The following is an 18922-nucleotide window of genomic DNA, read 5'->3' on the forward strand; positions in this document are numbered from 1 at the left end:
TGGGTGGGCTATTGTATATTGTCTTGCAGCCAAATACAGTATTTCACTCCAAGTCCCAGAACCTAGGTTGGTTTTGGCACAATGTAGTGAACTAGACACACATCAAACATTCTGTCAGCGCTTTTTTGTTGTTTTGGTTTTAAAGGGAACCTATGATAGAAAATGGACTTTTTAAGACTTGATTCTGCCCCACAGTAGAGGCGTCAAATTAATTGATTAATCGACAACTAATCGATTATCATATTAATCGACAACGATTTTAATAATCAAGTCATGATTTAGAGCCATTGTTTAACCTAAACCTAAAATAGACGTCTAAATTAGATTGATTTCAGTATCCACTAAATATACCTTTGGTGCCATTTTTGTTTTGAGGTGTCATGAAATTTACGGAATGCAATATCTTCGGTTTCATTCATTAAACTTGTGAAACATGGGGTAAATTGAACTAGGGATGGAGAGCGACGCTTTTCAGAGTTTCGCCTAGCAACAAGTTTCACGTGATCTAAACGTTTACCTAAAGAACCGCTCATCCCCCCCCCCCCCCGATTCAATAAAAGTATATCTTATGAGATGCTGAATAGTTTATTGTGTAAATACATATAAATAAAATAATAGTATCCAAAATAATCAATCAGCAAACGTGCAAAAGTGTAACGGCACCTCAAGTTTAATTTCAGTGCTGCATTTTCAACATACTTCTGTAGCAAACCAAGAAGAGTAACTGCTCTAGATGGAGATGTAATTTATTTATTCATTTAAAAAAAATAGTTTTTAATTTTTCTTACTTTTGTTTTTTTGTTTTTTTACAGCTACTTCATTTTGCGTAGCTGAAATAGCGAAAGTGCCGTGACGAACGTACAAATAAGTAAACAACGCGGCTGGGATCATGGCTAGGCAACAGATGAACGAAGAGTCTCTATTCTCAATCATCAAGTCATAACCTATTTTAGGAAAATGTTGTGCGAACAAGCGTTTTATTCTACAGTAAATGAAGCGTTAGGTGTTTTGAGAAACAGCCCTGCCCAAGTTCGCTGAGACTCGAAACGAGGGTGCTAACGGTAGCATGATGGAGTCTACCTCAGTTGGAGAAGGTTAGTAAAGCATACTTTTTTATTTCTAAACTTTTTTGTCGGTATTCCCCCATTAATCGCCACCATTAGCGTTCAAAAGTGTTTGCTCGTTAAATACATAAAGCCTACAGAGGGTTCTTCTCAATAGTTTGGGAGTTTCTAGTCAGCTGCGATGTTTACTTCTATTTTTGGACCTCCAAAACAAGAAGACTAGCTCACATTTACAGCGTATTATATTCTCTTTACAGCAGCTTGGCACAGCCAGCAGCCTTTGGTGCCTGATCATAATGATGACAGCCAGCATTTAGACACCACCCATAGACGAAACACCACTTCTCATCGTGATGATGATGATGATGATGCCACTGATGAGGACATTGAAGAGGAAGAAGAAGATGAAGAAGATGCGGCATCAAAACAAACAAGATCTGATTTAAATAATTGGAATCGAGAGAAACCATTGTTTTCCAGTGGTGTGGAACATTCTGAGGCGTGTGCTTCTTTAAAGCTGTGCGATGAAAGTGACGACAGTGTCCCTTACACCATCAACAGATACCTGAGGGATTATCAGCGAGAAGGCATCAAGTTTATTTTCAGAAACTACAGCCGTTCGAGAGGATGTATCCTGGGGGATGACATGGGCCTTGGAAAGACCGTGCAGGTATACACTGAAGCAGCCTGGATATTTAGTAAACGTGTTGGCCAAAGTGCAAGAAAAAGCACAATATGCTGCATTTTCTGTTTGCTTGCCAAACGTGGAAGCAAAGGTACAATTTGTTGCTTCATTACTACGGTGGTTGAGCGGCTTGTCCAGTGACAGCGAGGTTGGTGGTTTGAATCCCGGTTCACACTGTTTGTTTTCAAAGTGTTCTTGACACTGGGTCCAGGTCAACATTGTAGATTAGATACTCTCCTTAATTGCCTTACCCGGTCAACAAAGAATAAATAAAACCAAATAAATAAAAAAAAAGGCAGTATGTTACTTTGTTTGTTAATCTTGCCAGAGTACGAGAAGAAGCATGAAATGGTACTTTATTATGTTGCTGAAGTGCAAGCAAAGGCCCGGTTTATTGCTTCATTTTGTTGCCAACCCACCAGTGAAGTGAAGGCTTATGTGTTTTTTTCGGTTGTCTCTATGTGTGCTTGCTTGTTTGTCTTGCCAAAGTTCAAGCAAAGGCAGAATATTTTTGCTTCATTATCTTGCCACAGCTCAAGGGAAGGTTTGTCAAAGTTAAACTGTAACAGGTAAATATAAAAAACACATCAAGTCATAAGTGATCGAATCCCTTGACAAAAGTTTATGATATGTCATAGAAGTCAACACATTGAGAATAGCGGGGGGGTGTTTCTTCATATTGTTGCAGGTCCTCGGTTTCCTAGCGGCTGCATTGCACAAAAAAGGAACCTGGGAGGACATTGAGAACAACAAGCCCGACTTTCTGCAAAGTCAGATCCCATCCAAGCCAATGAAGCCAAATAAAGTGGGTGCTGCGTTAAGAACATTAAGAACAATTATTTCTAGGCAGGATGTTGACATTCAGATGACGTGCATCCAGATGAAGACCGCATTAAGTCCAACTATAATGCGAGTGTGTGTGTGAGGGGGGAGCGGCGGGAATTGCCGTTGTCTGCAAATCTCATCAGCGCGAGTGTTTTTGCGATCTGTTGTAGCTTTTCCTGATTGTGGCCCCGCTGTCAGTGCTGTATAACTGGAAAGATGAACTGGACACCTGGGGCCACTTCCAGTATGCGGTGGTCCACGGGTTGAGGAAACAGGAGGAGCTGGCTCGCGTCAAGAAAGGCCGCGTGGAGATCACGCTCACCACCTACGACACTCTCCGCCTCTGCCTGACTCAATTTAACAAGTGAGAGACTTGAAGATGCAAGTACAAGACACAAATGATATCTGTATGCATCAAAGCTGTTGGGTGGGTTTGTTTGTCTGACCTGTGAAATTGTTCCAGGTACTGTTGATCCCTACAGTTTTCATTCCCATTTGTATTCTTCACATGACCTCCTCTTCTCTCCTGCAGCATCATCTGGTCTGCGGTGTTTGTAGACGAGGCTCACAAGATAAAGAATCCAAACTCTCAAATCACACAAGCAATGAAGGCTCTCAAATGTCAGGTCCGATTTGGGCCTTACATTTCTACGGCACCATGTGTAGCTTTGAAATAAATCCGTCTTGTTCATTTTGTTTTGATTCTGCTTTTTTTTCTTCTCAGGTCAGAATTGGCCTAACTGGCACCATCCTTCAAAATAACCTTGAGGAGTTGTGGTGTGTTATGGACTGGTGAGTTTTTAATCTTGTCACCATTTTTGGATGAATGTCATTAGACTTTGCTCAGTGGCATGGTGTTTTGCTTTTTTATTTCTGGGAACTGCGTGCAATTTCACTTTGTTGTTCTGTTCTTCCACACAGGGCAGTCCCTGGCTGTCTTGGCAACTTGGGCCATTTTAAGAGCAAGGTATCAGATCCAATTGAGCGAGGCCAGAGACACAGTGCAACCAAGCGAGCCTTAGCAACAGCGAGGAAGACCATCAAAGACCTGGTGAGGAAGATTTCCCGTTGTTTTCTCCGAAGGACCAAATCGCTGATCAAGGACCAACTCCCAAAGAAGGATGACAGAGTAGGTAACGGTGTATTTGCCAATGATGATCAAGTAGCATTATAATGTGTTTTTCTTTTTGTTTTTTTGCTGTGTTTAGGTGGTGTACTGCTCTCTGACTGATTTTCAGCAGACAGTCTATCAAACTGTACTGGACTCTGAAGATGTCCAATTGCTCCTGAAGTCTTCCGAGAAATGCGATTGCCAAAGCGGACGCTCTCGGAGGAGATGCTGTTATAAAGTCAGTCTTTCACAGCCCTTGGAATGCGGACAAGGGTTGAATAATTGTTTTTCTTCTACTTACTATAAAATCACGTGAATAACAACGTTTAAAATACAATGTTATTTGGTCACTACCAGCATTAGGTAACCAGGTTCAGTTTTTGTTTGCAGACACATCAGGAATAAGCAGATAAAAGATTTACTTGGTTGTTTGATTTCACATTTGACGTGAGAATAGTTCCTTCATTAAAAAGACAGTTTTTCATGACTCAAGTTCCTCCCTTGCAGCTGAATTCTGAGGGCGGGCCAGTAAAGGCACTATACTTCACTTACCTGTCCATCCTAAGGAAGGTTGCCAGTCACGTGGCACTGCTTCAGTCCACTGCAGGCACCAGTAAGAAACAGGTACAGGTGGATTCCACCTTTATGCATTTTCTATGATGCTTGGACTAACGTTTCTAAATCATTGTGAGCATTGTGTTGGCCCAATAACACTGAACGTACATTCCACTAATAGATCGGCTTCAGTGACACGCCTGATTTCTTCTTCTAGGAAAAGTGTGTCAGCGCTATTTGTCAAAAGGTGTTCCAGAAGTTTCCAGACTTTAATCAGAGGTGCAAAGAGGAAGCATTTGAGGCACTGTCGGACCCGATGTACAGCGGCAAAATGAAGGTGCGGCACAGGGTTGAGGTTCAGTCATTTTGAAGGATCGTGGTCTATCTTTGTATCACAAAAATACAGTTCACTTGTACTTGCATTATAATAATGAACTTATTTGCCCTTCTCAGGTTTTGCATCGGCTCCTAAGATTCTATCTGCAAAAGAAAGACAAGGTGCTCCTCTTTTCACTGTCAACTAAGGTGAGGGCTCTTTAAATTGTGAGCAGGTTCTCGTTTCGAATCATGGCTCAGGCCTACCCTTGTGGACAAGAGCATTAATCAAAATGCATGCACCGTTTATTTCTTCCAACTGTCACAGTCATAAGACTTTTTTTTTTTTTTACTTTATAGGCAACAATTTAGGTAAAATCTCAACAATATTAACTGTCATACAAATGAGAATATAATGCAAGCTATTCTCTCTTTTTATTTCCATTTCCTGTCAACTTTGGTCAAACTCCAACACTTTTTTTTCCCCTAAATTTTATTGAATTGTGTCTTATGACGTGTCCATTGTCTCACTGGGCGGGCAGCTGTCCCATAGGAAATTGGAAATTTGATGGTTTGTGATCTTTGCGGGGGGAATTTGGAGGGCGTCAACATTCTCAGATGCTGACTTGTAATCACAGCCGCTCAGCTTTTAGGTTTAAAACACTTAATTACCGCTGCTGTTAGAGCACCCCCCACCCCCACCTTATTTATAGACAAAATACAGGCAGCAGACGTGGCCCTTTCCTTCTCGCCTGACTGAGATTAGTCTCTAAGCCGCAGGTCTTTATAAGCCAAAGCAATTAGAGCTTTCAAGAAAGTGAGACACCACAGTGTCACCGGAGACTGAACGATAACATTAAGTCAGCATTTTTATGGCAATCAGCCATGAGCTGTTCATGTTGATAATGATGCTTTCATTGACTCTTGTTGATTTAGCAATAGTGCATCCTTCATTTGGAAAATAATCGTTTTGGTCACTGCAGCTTTTGGATATTCTGGAGAATTACTGCATGGCTGAGGGGCATGACTATAGCAGGTTGGATGGGACCACCAAAGCCAAGGAGCGAGTCTGCATCGTCAAAGAGTTCAACATCTCCTCTCACATCAATCTGTGCCTGGTGTCTACTATGTTAGTATGCACATACAAACATATTCCCCACAAAATGCAAAATGACTATCTATTAACTACGGAGATTGAGGGAGGGCTTTGTTTTAGATCATATGACACATTTATTCAAATATGAAACATTTTTGGTATGTGACTCTTTCTAGGGCGGGAGGTATTGGTCTCAACTTTGTAGGGGCCAATGTTGTGATATTATTTGACCCAACATGGAACCCAGCCAATGACCTCCAGGCTATCGACAGGTTTGTCAGTTTTTTTTCAGAATCCAGTGTTTTGTGCCACTATTTTAACATGATTTGCATGGTCTTTAGAGCATATCGCATTGGCCAGTGCAGAGACGTGACTGTTTTCAGGCTCATCTCTTTGGGGACTGTGGAGGAAATTACCTACCTCAGACAAGTCTACAAGCAGGTACTACTGACGTGTGTGGTGAGAAATGATCAAATCTCGCTTTAAAAAAAAAAAAATCGTTATAATATCCCAGTGAGACCCCGACAAATAATTGCCCGACAACTATCTCAAGGACCCATGCTCAAAACTGAACAGGAGGTCAGCCATTTTGGTTTGTAGCAGCCCTTCAGTATCCTAAAAAGATTAGCGATGCTAAAATACTAAAAAAAAAGTACAGGCATTTTGAAATGAAGAATTATAGTCAATTATTTTTTTTAAAAAACAGCAATTGCAGAGCTCTGTTGTTGGTGTGGAGAGCGCACGGCGATACTTTGATGCCGTGCAGGGCGCCCATAAGGGGGAACTGTTTGGGATCAATAACCTCTTCAGGCTACAGACCCAAGGCACGTGCCTCACCCGCAAGATACTTGAGGTAAGATGTGGTGTGGTTTTTACCTCAAATGCAAAACTTTAGTCTTGAAAATATGACTTCAGTCTGGAAAATAAAGGACTTTGTGCGTTTTGTAACATCTTTAAAGTATTATCTGCCGTTTTCCTAATGCGAAGTCATTTTGCAATGTAAATGTTAAACGTGCATGTATTTCTCCTCATTCCAGCGCGAAGGACAAGTGGAGGCGGGTGTCATGACAACCAGCACACACACAAAGGAGGAGGACAAGACGGCAAGCGTTAGCGTGAGCAACTCTGCTTTTCTCATAGACTCAAGCACACATCGTTCCCATCCCTTGCTCGCACATCTTCTCTCCCCAGTGGCCTGCTCAAACCTCCCATTCCCATGCTAAAACCGGGGATACCTCATTGGGGGGCCTTCCTGTGTGTCTGTCAACCGGTTGACTGATGAAACTATGAAAGAATAATAAGCAACCACTGCAAGTACAGTATTATTATAACTGGGCAACAGTTAAATGAAGCGAAGCAATTGTAAATAAAACCCTCTGATGTATTGGATTGAAAAATAATGACATCATATGATCAATCTATGTTGCTGCACTGTGTCCAATTCCCTCCATCTGTTTCAAAATATCTCCTATCATCTTTAGTCAGGTTTATTTCTGAGTATTTGATTCATGGAAAGAATCGGAACTATACACATACTGAAGCTGATAGCGGTTACTGTTCCACATGCACGCAAATTCTCCCGATATGGACAGATCTGTTCAGTGAATACGAAAAATCCGATCGTGGTTGGTGGTCCAAATGAAGTCCAAATATTTATAGCTTCTGGACATGTCAGTTCCTCATATTACATCATAATGGGAGCCTGTGTCGCATTGTGGTTTATTATGATTTGCTATTACCAACATCTGTTTTGTATCCCGCCAGGAATGTTCTCATCGGCCGTTTTTTTCATAGCTTCCGACCCTTTTCTATGCCAACGTACTCCTATGTTTTTTTCTGATTACAGGAAGCTGGAGATGCATCGAAGGAGAGCACGGGTGCATCTAAGATCCCCGGAGGGCTTCTGGACTTCAGTAGCGAGAGTGATGATGATGTCGAAGAGGAGCGGGGACGTATGAGTGGAGCGGGTGGCGTGGATTCCTCCGCCCGGCCTGCTCCGATCAGTCTGCTGCAGGATGGTTTTGCCCAACTGTTCCAAATGCTTCACGCCATGCCGGAATCAGGTGAAGGTGACACAAGTTCAGGTAGTGAGGGGACAAGCACTTCGACCTCCAAAAGCTTCATTAAGGGAAGAAGCTCGTTAATAAATGGAAATATAAAACCAGGGCAGAAGTCATGCAGGAGTCATTTAGAAGTGAGCGACGAGGAGAGCGATAGAAGTTCCAAAAATCCAGTGCATCCTAAACAACGCCCCTTTGAACATTATTCCGATGAGTCAGACGATTTGGACTTTGAGACGCTCACACGATCTAAGGATGGTAGCCGGAATTCTCACCAAAGCACAGGACGCAAAGTACAAAGAAGAAAAGGACCCAGTAAAAAGAGAAACATAAACAGAGGCGCCGTGTTCACCGAGGACATTGAGACCTGCACAACCTCAGACGACGGAGGCATCACAAGTTCAGATAAAGCCAAAGCAGGGCACTCAAAAGATGGCTCAAGCGTGGGTCGACGTGAAGGTGCTTCATTCACCTCTGTGAAAAGGCAAAAATATCCTTCATGCACAGGAACCATTGATACCCTCTTAGGTAAGAATGGGGGAAAAAAATGTTAAGGAGTTGCATTTGACTAGAATTGCCTCTATTCCTGACTGGAAGGTGGGGTGCAGGAGGTGGCGTACACCCACTCCAACCAGCGCGTGGTGGGTGGGAGCAAAGCCGAGGAGTTGATCAGTAGAGCCGCGGTGAAGGATGTGTTTGAGCGCAAGATGTACTCTCAATTCCCTGCAAATGAGGTTCTCACCCCCGATGAGGTACACAACACGCACAAAATCACTTTACGGTGCAGCCCTGTTTATTGCAGGATGGGTGGGTGCAATCATTTGGGGCTAAAATGAATGACAATTCGCAAGTTTGTTTTTGTCTCATTTTTAAAAAAAAAAAAATACTGTATTCCAGCAGAGCTTGCCAGAAACCCCACCCGACCACCAGCCTTGCCCCGCTCCTGATCAACACCCTGTCACTTTCACCAAGAGCATCGTGCAGCACACCGGATGTAACACCTTCATCTTGGGGGAGACCCCTCTGGCCATACGTAGGTACGAAGATGTGAGGTGGGCAAAAAAAAAGTGCGTATGTGGACCCTCCCAGACAAGTAGTGGATTTTTCAGGGAGGGAGAATTCCTGGCAGTGTTGGGACGCAGGCCAAAACTCACTGCAGATTGAATGTCTAGCGCCCCCATCTGGGCCTCTGGAAATGGAGTGCATTCACACAGAGACCACCTATGAGCTTGCCCCACCACCTTTTTCCCCAGCATCCTGCCAAACATTGCACACTTGTGTTCAGACCTGAAGGTGCAGGGGAAAAAAAGAGATGCCCCCCCCCCCCCCCAGGGACTTTACGACGGATATGCACGTACTTCCTAAGACACATTTAATGTAGACGTTGCTCCAAAATACACTCATAAATGTGTGCACACACACGCACAGGCACCTTCTTTGGCTGTGATATCATTCCCCAGGTGGAAGAAGCTATCACCGCCCTGAGGCACACCAGGGTGTGAAAACACATACCAGCCATATTGATTCCCTGTTCCGTTTAATTCAAGTCCGCACGGGGGGTTTTACTGCCATCACTTTTTTATTTATTGTTTTTCCAGTGAAAGCCACAAGTTGTATTAACCAACACCACCCGTTATACTGCCACACTTTGAAGTGTTTCTGTTCCTGAGTCCGGATAGACCACACTTTTAATAACAAGTGCCTTGGAGTGCCAGAGGATAAAAAAAAAAAGAAGTGGAAACGCCTGACTATGTGGAGAAGTATTCATCTTGGGTCCCTTTTGATATGCCCGCAGAATATTTGTTTAATAGCTTGTGGCTATTAAAAAAAAGACACAATAAGTAGCACATGGTGCATTCAAAATACAGCGGAAGTGCCAAAGTTGAAGACAATGCATTCTGGGATGCTGGCAGACATAAAAACAGAATTTCCTCTTCATATCAATTATATTTGGAATGATTCATACCAGAGAACTTCCACCGTCATAAAAGCTATATTTGCAATAGAGGAAATGTTTGCTGCAACGTCTGTCCATTTTTTTATGTAGCAGAGTTGGCAGTGAGCTGGAGCCTTGCTTGCTCAGCTGACTTGCGTGAGAGGCGGGGCACTGGTCGGGTTGTCAATCAAACAAGCTACGTAAAAACAAAACAACCTTTCATACATGCACACTGATGGGAATGTTGAGCAGTGGTTTCCAAACTATGGCCTGGGGGGAATTTGTGCCCCGCTATCTAAATTTAGTCACCCACAGCATTTACTGAAAAGTTTTGAAATGAAACACAGAGTGATTTACTGATATCACACATCATGGCAGATTTTTCTGAAAGATTTCCTGGAATACCAAATCATGAAATCTTTAAGAGGAAGATTCGAGGTCTGTTGCACTTTATTTGACTCGGTAGCCGGATTAGCTGCAGGTGTTAAAAAGCTCACTGTGTCAAGTTTGTGTTTTGGTGTGTAGGCAGCAGCTGGAGGAGATGGCGTCCAAGTTGAATTTCCCCTCGGCCCATCAACTCGCCGCCGACGTTCTGAGTAGCGACTCGTCTCAGAGGCTCGAATGGCTGAGACGCTATTACGTCACTCTCGGCCACCCTGAACTTGCCAGCTTCGTCACCAGCAACTTTCAACTGCCAGCCCAGACCCCGTCTCCGAAAAACACCGTGGCCAGAAGGCGTAAATCCGACCAGAAGAGTCCTCTACCCAAGAAGAAGTTGAAACGGCAAAAAAATGCGGAGGAGTCTCCAAGTAATGTTCCAAATGCGGGTCCTGAAAAACGGGAGGAGGCGGTCAGCCGTGCAAGACGTCATACGAGAACAAAGAAGGCTAGTGTGTCCAGAGCTGTTGGTGGTCTTGGTGGGTGTCAGGCCAGTAACCACAGCAGCAGTTGTCCAGAACCTCAAGAGCTGGCGGCGATTCCCCTCAACGTGGAGCAAATGTTGACTACAATAGTTCAAGAACACTCTGAGGAGGCTCCCCCTCAAGAACAGTCCTGCATTCTTACAGAACTCTTGGGCGACACCTCCATCCTGGATGACTTGTTCAAACCCAAATCCAAGGGTTCCCTCCAAAAAACGTCCACCTCAGTCCTAGATTCTCCCACTTCATCTAGAAGTTCTGTAAACAGGGGTACACGAGACTCTCCCCCCACACAAGATAAAACAGCAAGACGAGGCCGCAGGGACTTCTGGGACATTTTGAACGAGGGCAACGAAGAGAGTATCAATAGGCTCACAGACCTGGACGAGGTGCAGAGAGTGTGCCTCAAAACCAATTTGGCAGCTCGAGCTAATTCTGTGGAGGAGAGCAGAAGTCTCTGGAAGACCAATGACAAGTTTATATGGAAGAAATAAATCTTTTATGAATGTTTTGACTACTATTACCCATTTTGCTCTGACCATCCAATCAGCAGGTGAGAAAATGCTGATGTTAGATAAATCTGAAATCTGATGACTTAAAACTGCTCATTTTTAAAAAAATCATATTTAGGCCAGAAGAGAAGGTATTTTTTGCCCACCACTGCAAAAACAATGTGCTTATTGTTTTGCAGTTTTTCTTTACTGAAGGTCAATATTTATCTTTTTTTTAAATGTTTGCAAACTGTGAGATATGAGATGAAAACAGACAAAGATGGGTTCTTGGTATTTATTTGAATAAACTCACATTCCATTTGATTTTGCCACTCCGACATTTTGTGTGACATGTCTGTCACCATCTGTTCAATCCATTTTGCTCTATTGAATGAAAAGCATGTTTTTCTCCTTTTTTTTTTTATCCTCAAATATTTAATGTTGAAACAAAACAACAAAAAAAAACACATTGTCTTTTTATTGATTAGTAACAATAATGTATTTTTTTATATGAACTCAGCCAATTACCAGAAAGTCCAGACTAAAACAGATCTTGTGTGCAACATTAAATCATGTTTTCAATGGTGGTCACATTTTGGCCCAATAGAAAGTTTGATTCAAGTGCATTCAGGTCACACTCTGAGCTGTTTTATGTCTTTCAGCCTAAGCGCAGACATTAACAGAGCTGCCCTAGTTGTTTATCTGTCACTAGAAAGCGTTGATAGCTATCGCTAAACAACAGCGGAGGTGCGTGCCTCAGCAGGAATATCTTTGTGTGCATGGGTGGTACGATGGCTGCTGTCTTCACCGTCACACCTGTTTACACGGCAGCCAGAGGAGAAGAAAAGGCCCCTTTCACGTTCACCTTTTTTCACTCTTCTATTCCACCCACAACTGCCTTTTTGTTTTAGATTCCGATCATTCATTTGGCAGCCGGTTGAAGTACGAGACAATGGAACGGCTCATCCACTGACTGACACTAGTTGGACCCACGCGGAGGTCAACTGGCTCGGCAAAGTGATGGTGTGCTATTGGTAAGCAGGCTTCATAAGTTTTGTGTTTCAGTGTTCAAATTTGAACTCATTGACTGTTTATTGCCATTATAAGTTAAAGGTTACTGTTAAAGTGAACAAAAAAAAAAATCTGTGACATAACATTTAAGTAATTAAAGCACACACATAGCTTCACCTACACCAATGTTAACATGCAATGGGAAACTCCATAGGCACGCGGGTAAACAATTGGCAGTAACATCACCTTCTGCACACAAATGGTAAGGCAACACATATAGACAGACAATACTACAATATCCAAAGGGATTTGTATTCCTATCGTCTGCAAAGAACGATGAATATATATTGTTGTACTGCCTTGAGTGATATGGGAAATTGTCCCCAGTTTGTAATAACTGTTTTAATTGTATTCCTTGTAGAGGCAACCCCACAGCTGTGAGGCTTCATTTTCCCTCCCCAGTTCCTCAAATGGATTAGTGTGACAAGGGAAAGGTGAGACGTCTGTTTACATTTCCTGCCAAAATAAGCTGAGTGTCAGTGAACGTGTTACAAAGTGGATGTGGTGACGCGGCCTTGTGTGGTTTATTTGCACAAGTCAAGATAGTGACACCTAGTTTGATTTGATTTGTTAAAAAAAACTGTGAATGACCGATCGGCGACCTTGATTGACCCAAGGGGCTCCCGACCCACCCGATCCATCTGTATGGCCCAGGTTTCCATATCCAGACTCCTCATAGGCTACACAACAATGTGATGGAGCATATCCTAAGCGTACACTGTCAGAAATGGAGGTTGAGCAGGAGTCAAGAAGTGTCCCTCAAGATGCAATCTGCATTCATTCTGTGTTGAAGGGCCAATTACTAGACTCCGGGGTAGGTAGCTGTATGTAGCTTTTCCAGGGCCAACAAAGTGCAGGTTTGTTCCCAAGTTGGAAAAGTCAAGTATCAAGGCTACCAAATACCGCCTCTGTGACAAGGTGTTCTACCCCCAAAGCAGAGGTGGGGAACTGAGGCCCCCTCTGGTTGGAAAGGGAGGTCAACCCAAAAATATATTGTATGTATGTATATTCTGATTCATATTGCGTACGTGGAATATGAGTTAAGCAAGAAACTCCACTCGCTTTTCAGTGGTCGGCCATTTTGCCACTTGCTGTTGACTGAAAATGTCATCACAGTTGCTCAGAGCTCACGTAGCGACCAATCACGACTAGCCGTGATTGGTCGTTTTGGTGGATGTACCGGAACTAATTGTCGTGAGTGTGATAATAAACAAACAATAGTTGGAAAGATATGTTTTAAAAGTTTATAGAAGTTCAAATTAGGTTCAGCTGCAAAGGTTATAGTGCATTTTAGGTTTATCTTGAAAATTCACCCAAAAATTGAATATAATTTTTTTCCTGAGCAGCATTTGATGTTGCCCTTTGTGAGTGAAACGGTGTTTTCTCACGGGGGTAAATATTGAGGGAGCAGAAATAAACGTACGCAAGAAAGGCTGGATTTTTTTTAAGCTAAACTGCCGGCCTCTCTGTTGGGCTGCCAAGGGCCTGTGCGTCACTTGATCCATTGTTTAGCGTACGGAGGTCTCGCTAAGCAAGCGGCTGCCTCCGCGCTCCAGCTGCAGCCCCTGCGCTGTTTATGTTTGCAAGGCCCTTGGCCTTGAAGTGGGCCTACACAAGCAAAGCTGATCCATATGTGAGCGGCAGCCCGATGGAGAACTTTTTCTTCACCCTCTGTTCTTTTTTTAGTATTCCACCTCTTTTCCCTTCTTTTCATCCTTTTTCCGCCACAATCTTGTCTTCACAATCTGATCTTCCAAACTGGGCTTATCGTCGACAAAGATTTGCTTGAATTTCTCCTTTTGCTGTTCTAGTACTCATTACATTTTAATTCTCACCATATTATTTTTTCACTAAAAGATTAAATGACAGCTGGGTTAATAGAAGATTGATAGCCGATAGGGGCAATGAGAACGACTTCCGTGTCTCAACTCTTGGCTCATAGCTGGAAAAAGGGCCGCTGACCTCGTCTCCTGGGTGGGCCACTGCTGCCGTGTGCTTGTGTTGGACCATCTTTGGACCGTTGCGTTTACTGAGACAACAGGCAAGGCGTGTCCATGTCACACAGGCAGCCTCCTCAAAGACATCGCTCCCCCCTCCTCAATTTCCTTCCACCCATGTCCCGCCTTCAACACTTCTAACACGCGTACGCTCCATCACTCATATGGAGAGTGTCCTCCAGCATGACCACCCACAGGCTTTGTGACGTGAAAACAACTTTCCCTTGACTTCCACTCACTTCTCGAGGCCACTTTTATGGAGAGTTTGTGCTTAATTGTGATCTGTTCCATCAGTAGCCCCCAGCTTTTTTTTTTTTGTACTACCAGGAGTCTTTTTATATTGCCCTAAAATCACATGGACTAGAAAATACAACATAGTGCATGATTCAGAATTGATCAAGAATATTACAGTGACCAGGGGCGTACAAATGGGGGGGACAACAGGGGCCCATACACACACAATGAATCTGAATATTTTTGTCCATATTTATTAGTCAAAAAATCCCTTTATACAAATAAAGCCATTAGTGCAATGCAACAGCCTGGTGGTTGGGGGATGCTTGCACAGGATACTCTTTAGCAACATTATTTCGTGAGTGAACAAGTACTATGATTAAAAGTCAGTCGCTTTTGAGCTCGACTAATTGTTTCCCCGCCGCTACTTGAAAAGGTTGCACCTGTATAATTATGCCTTTATCTTTGTACTCAGCGTGAAGACCTTGAGAAAATCTCTCCACAAATATCTGCAAAAGTGATACGAGTGATTAAATGAGAGTAACAACACGTTTGGAGCCAAAGAGAGGTTGAACGATACTCACTTTGGATGCAGAGTACAGCGAATACATAGGAAATGGAATGCTGGCAATTCCGGATGCAATGTTTACTATCACCCCTTTTCTCCTGCATACCACATACACACAAACTTCAACCACTGGTTATTAAATAATACCAATGAGATCTAGGCATTTTTATCTTTATCAACGGAATGGATCACAAATCGGTGTGCAGGTGTACCTAATAATGTGGCCGGTTGGTGCCACTGTGTTTGCTTTTCTTTTTTATGGTCATTGTCATCTACTACTAGCAGCCATTATAGTAGTATAATTTGTTACAGCAAATGAAGGAAACCTGAAAAGGAAACCTGTTTTCCATGCCCGGGAGGATTATTTTGCACATCTGTTGCAAAGAGAAGGAGAGAAAGATTTTAGGGCAATGTAAAGAATTTTGTTGTTAGAACTTTACTCTCAAATCTTTAGAGTTTTGCAAACGTATTAATTTGTTCACAGTCTTCGCTTAAGACTCTGCCTACCTCCGACGAAATAAATTTTTCTCTATGTTGTTATTATCAGAAGTTTGAGACCCTCCCCCCAGAAATGTGTGTAAGTCCTAATTGTATCACGTTTGGGACCTTTGAATGTGGAGGTTGGACACTTACCTTCACCATGGTTTTCACATTACAATTGATCACCCTCGTGATTGTCTGAAAGGGAAGATAACAAACATTGTAATCATTTGATCTTTGAGAAGAAAAAACTGTGCAGTGTCAAAAGTTTCTCATTTTCTGTCAAGCAAATATACTAACCTGCTCCAGATCTTCACCTTCGAGGAATCTGCGAGGGACCACACTGGGCATCACGCCTACATTGTTGACTAGCACACAATAGTAAAAAACAGTTTTGATTAATTGCATTTGATAAGAATTTGCACGCATTGTATAGTTGTACTGTGATAGCAAATGATCATGCTGAAGTTGTACCTAATACACCGACATCCAAGTACTTAAGATGCTCCTCAATGTCAGTGAAGATATTGTCCTTGGTGAAGTCTGCTACGACCACTTTAACCACCCGTTGTGTAGATTCACCTGCACATGGACACACGATATCTATACTACCCAAGGCTGTTATGACACTGGTAGATAAAAAGAGGTAGTCCTTACTTATTTCCTTGGCCACCTTGTCCAAAGTCACTTTGGTTCTGCTCATAATCACCACGTTCATTCCATGTTCAGCCAGCTAACAGTGGGACAAAAAGAGGTAAAGCATCGACACAGTACTACTTTCCTATCATGACAGAGTTCTGGTGCCATCTTGTGGTATCTTGGGGTGTTTCAAAAAGATGCAAAGTATCTAAGGTGTTCAGTGAATAGTTGAGTCCACAGAATAAAAAAATAAAAAAAGCGAATCGATGAATTTGTGAAAAGTGACACAAATATTAAAAGTTTGATGTCATACATATTGAGTTTAAAATTAATTTAAAAAAAGGTTATGTCCAATCCCAATTTAAATAATATCTTACCGCAAAGGCGTATTGTCTTCCTATGCCCTCTGAAGCACCGGTGACCACTGAAACAGAAACACTTTGTTAGTTGACTTAGCATTCCTCACTGCAAGGATACATTGGTATCACTATGATGTCAAAGAGAAGACTTGTGTTTACTGATTCATCACATTCGAGTTACGTTCTGTACTTACACCCTGTTCCTCTGATAAGGAACGTGCTGAGAACGTGTCCAACCTGCCAATAACCTGTCATCTCCTTAGGCCCTGAATACTTAGATGACAATTTTCCGTTCCAGCAAGCTTTTGGGGGGCTTCCAAGTCAGTTGTGACATATTGGAACTGTTATAATAAAAGAGTGGGTCAGCTATGGAAGGAATGAAGAAGTCATTTTAACCTGCTAAAATTTAGTAACTTTTTTTTTAAACAGACAAATGAACACATTTCTGGGCGGATCGAACCAACCCAGTCTGATTTGTGATTGGATCTGGGAGGTAAGGGGCGGAGACAGTGGAGCAGACTGACTGGAGCTCACATGTACGATACCAAATAAATCTCAGGTCTTCTGACTGTTGGCCTGTGTGTATGTACATGCTATAAGGTTACTATGTGGTATAAGTTTTAACCTATAATAGGGAGTCATGCACATAGAGGGAAAATCTCATTTTGTGGTGTAAATATGGCAAAATTGCTGGTGTAATTTCCACCAATCAAGGTTTAAGGAGTAGATCAAGACGATTTGCAGTTCGACTTATGCCCTTGTCTCCAAACTGCACCTTATGTTTGGAGGGTCCTGTCGTTAAATGGTCCTTCAAATTAAAATGATTCAGAAAAATTCATTCAAATCATTTTTAGACTACTGTGCACTGTTTTGTCTGTCACACCGTGCTGGAATCCCTTGTCAAACAATGTCCTGACTGTCCATTTTATTAGAAACTTTCAATATTGAGAGGGTTAATGACCCTTTGCTTTGGGCATGACCCAAGTATACGGGAATATTACTTTTCCACAGGGTTACTGTTTAATCCCACCAGAAATCCGGCACAGGGAAATGCTGTCAACTTTAGAAGAAACTGTTGGACCAGTTACAGATGGCAAGTGACTGCTCGTCTCTCCAGACTAATCGTTAGTACAAATTAGTTTAACAACTCTGACACTGCCAAGCAGCTCAGACGGGGAAAAAATCCAGTAATTCACTCAAGTATTAGATCTTCCGGATTGCCATGATCAAATACACTGTTGGATTCCTGTCTGACAAGTATTTCAATAGGCAATTCTGGACTTGTGGTGTGAGTTTGTTGACACGATTGTTGCCACACAGCTGTGAGCCAATGTGCCAGATCATTACATTTAGAAAGATTAGGCACAGAGATTAAATCTAGGTTTGCACATAAATCATGTCAATGTCATGTCAATTTGAGTGATTCGAAAAGCAGGTTAATTTAAGAATGTTTTATTAAAATGTTTTAATCGTCACCCATATGATGTTTAGGAATCTCGATTTGGGTCATTTTTGGGGACAGTTTAGTTATTGCAGTACCATCATTTGTTTTGTAGTGTACAGTGTCAACTTTAGCAAGAAGAAAAAAAGGTGAAATGTTGATCTACTGAATGGTTAACCTCAATCAACATCTAATCTGTTCCCAGATAGTTTATGCTACATGTGCGCACACGCACACACACACACACGCATGCTTACCTGCCCATTCTCCCATGGACAAAAAGAAAGACTTTGGCACCGGAAACCACCTTTCGGGACAAAGCATTCTTGTAAAAAGAAGCAGCTTCGCTCCATAGAAGATGACAACGACAGCACCGAGAGTAATGAAAAGCCATTCCATAAAGTTCTTCATGCTTGTCCGACACCTGAGGCAATCTGCTGTTCCCACCGCTGCTACTGCTGCTTACAGCTGTGTTTGTGCTCCAGTCCGGATCTCGATGAGTGATGCAACCAAAATAAATATACACAGAAAATAGTGATCTTTGCCAGAGAAGACACTCCCTCGTACGGAACAACACACACTCTCTCTGCCCCCCTCTGTCCAACAACTACTGAACATATCGTATCTGTCTGTGTCAGCCATTAAATGCTCTAAGGCATGTGACTAACTTTGGTACGAGTCTTTTTGGAGAGAGAGGCACAACTTGAAAAACTGCATTTGTCAAACTGCAGTGTGACTAAGATGTTGTGTACAAAGGTTGATTGCTCACAGTCCATTTACTCTGGATAAATGAATAGATGCATTGATAAAAGGTTAACACATTCCGGTCCAAATGCCATATTTTTATGAGAGGGTGGTATAATGCAAAAATGAAAGCCTGATAAAATCAAAGTCAAAGTCTGCTTTATTGTCAATCCCTTCATATGTCAAGACACACAAAGAAACCGAAATTCCGTTTCCTCCATCCCACGGTGACGAGACACAGTACACGATAGACATACAAGTAGACGACACAAAATAAAAACAAGAAGGCATAAATCCATCCATCCATTTTCTGTACCGCTTAGTCCCCAGT

General features: G+C 42.4%; 2 protein-coding genes across 10 annotated transcripts; one reads left to right on the forward strand and one right to left on the reverse strand.

Moving 5' to 3' along the window:
* The first annotated feature begins 843 nt into the window (after positions 1-843).
* Positions 844-14760, forward strand: ercc6l2 (excision repair cross-complementation group 6-like 2). 6 transcript variants are annotated; one of them, XR_009714427.1, is made up of 22 exons: positions 844-1094; positions 1322-1734; positions 2438-2554; positions 2745-2938; positions 3107-3200; positions 3299-3366; positions 3496-3703; positions 3783-3923; positions 4193-4309; positions 4458-4577; positions 4694-4765; positions 5539-5684; positions 5828-5923; positions 5993-6092; positions 6358-6504; positions 6689-6766; positions 7498-8239; positions 8309-8463; positions 8609-8748; positions 10173-11120; positions 11970-12092; positions 12491-14760. XR_009714427.1 is itself a non-coding variant. In XM_061278498.1 (20 exons), exons 1-20 carry the CDS (start codon positions 1067-1069, stop codon positions 11059-11061), a joined length of 4065 nt encoding a protein of 1354 aa, XP_061134482.1. In that variant the 5' UTR covers positions 844-1066; the 3' UTR covers positions 11062-11382. The 6 variants fall into 6 exon arrangements, 5 of the variants coding, with proteins under 5 accessions (XP_061134482.1, XP_061134483.1, XP_061134484.1 ...); XM_061278498.1 differs by lacking the exons at positions 11970-12092; positions 12491-14760 and having other exon boundaries at positions 10173-11382; XM_061278499.1 differs by lacking the exons at positions 11970-12092; positions 12491-14760 and having other exon boundaries at positions 8612-8748; positions 10173-11382.
* Positions 14760-18542, reverse strand: hsd17b3 (hydroxysteroid (17-beta) dehydrogenase 3). 4 transcript variants are annotated; one of them, XM_061278505.1, is made up of 9 exons: positions 18105-18541; positions 16425-16471; positions 16066-16141; positions 15883-15990; positions 15709-15776; positions 15562-15606; positions 15255-15302; positions 14945-15026; positions 14760-14869 (listed from the first exon to the last, which is right to left on the reverse strand). In XM_061278505.1, the coding sequence occupies exons 1-9, from the start codon at positions 18256-18258 to the stop codon at positions 14832-14834; spliced, it is 666 nt and encodes a 221-aa protein (XP_061134489.1). In that variant the 5' UTR covers positions 18259-18541; the 3' UTR covers positions 14760-14831. The 4 variants fall into 4 exon arrangements, 3 of the variants coding, with proteins under 3 accessions (XP_061134489.1, XP_061134487.1, XP_061134488.1); XM_061278503.1 differs by having other exon boundaries at positions 14766-15026; positions 18105-18542; XM_061278504.1 differs by having other exon boundaries at positions 14766-15026; positions 15268-15302.
* Between the last annotated feature and the right edge of the window lie 380 nt (positions 18543-18922).

This window comes from Syngnathus typhle, linkage group LG5 (assembly GCF_033458585.1).
Source record: "Syngnathus typhle isolate RoL2023-S1 ecotype Sweden linkage group LG5, RoL_Styp_1.0, whole genome shotgun sequence".
Lineage (NCBI taxonomy): Eukaryota > Metazoa > Chordata > Actinopteri > Syngnathiformes > Syngnathidae > Syngnathus > Syngnathus typhle.

What these genes read in the sequence shown, in the direction of transcription:
- hsd17b3 (XM_061278503.1), bottom strand. Translation starts at nt 18,258, where the DNA reads ATGAAGAACTTTATGGAATGGCTTTTCATTACTCTCGGTGCTGTCGTT. An exon ending in ATGTGAAAACCATGGTGAAG is followed by an intron (nt 15,303 to 15,561) that starts GTAAGTGTCCAA and finishes TCTTTGCAACAG; the next exon opens with ATGTGCAAAATAATCCTCCC. An exon ending in AAAACAGGTTTCCTTTTCAG is followed by an intron (nt 15,027 to 15,254) that starts GTTTCCTTCATT and finishes TGTGGTATGCAG; the next exon opens with GAGAAAAGGGGTGATAGTAA.
- ercc6l2 (XM_061278498.1), top strand. Translation starts at nt 1,067, where the DNA reads ATGATGGAGTCTACCTCAGTTGGAGAAG. An exon ending in GCCTTGGAAAGACCGTGCAG is followed by an intron (nt 1,735 to 2,437) that starts GTATACACTGAA and finishes ATATTGTTGCAG; the next exon opens with GTCCTCGGTTTCCTAGCGGC. An exon ending in TGAAGGCTCTCAAATGTCAG is followed by an intron (nt 3,201 to 3,298) that starts GTCCGATTTGGG and finishes TTTTCTTCTCAG; the next exon opens with GTCAGAATTGGCCTAACTGG.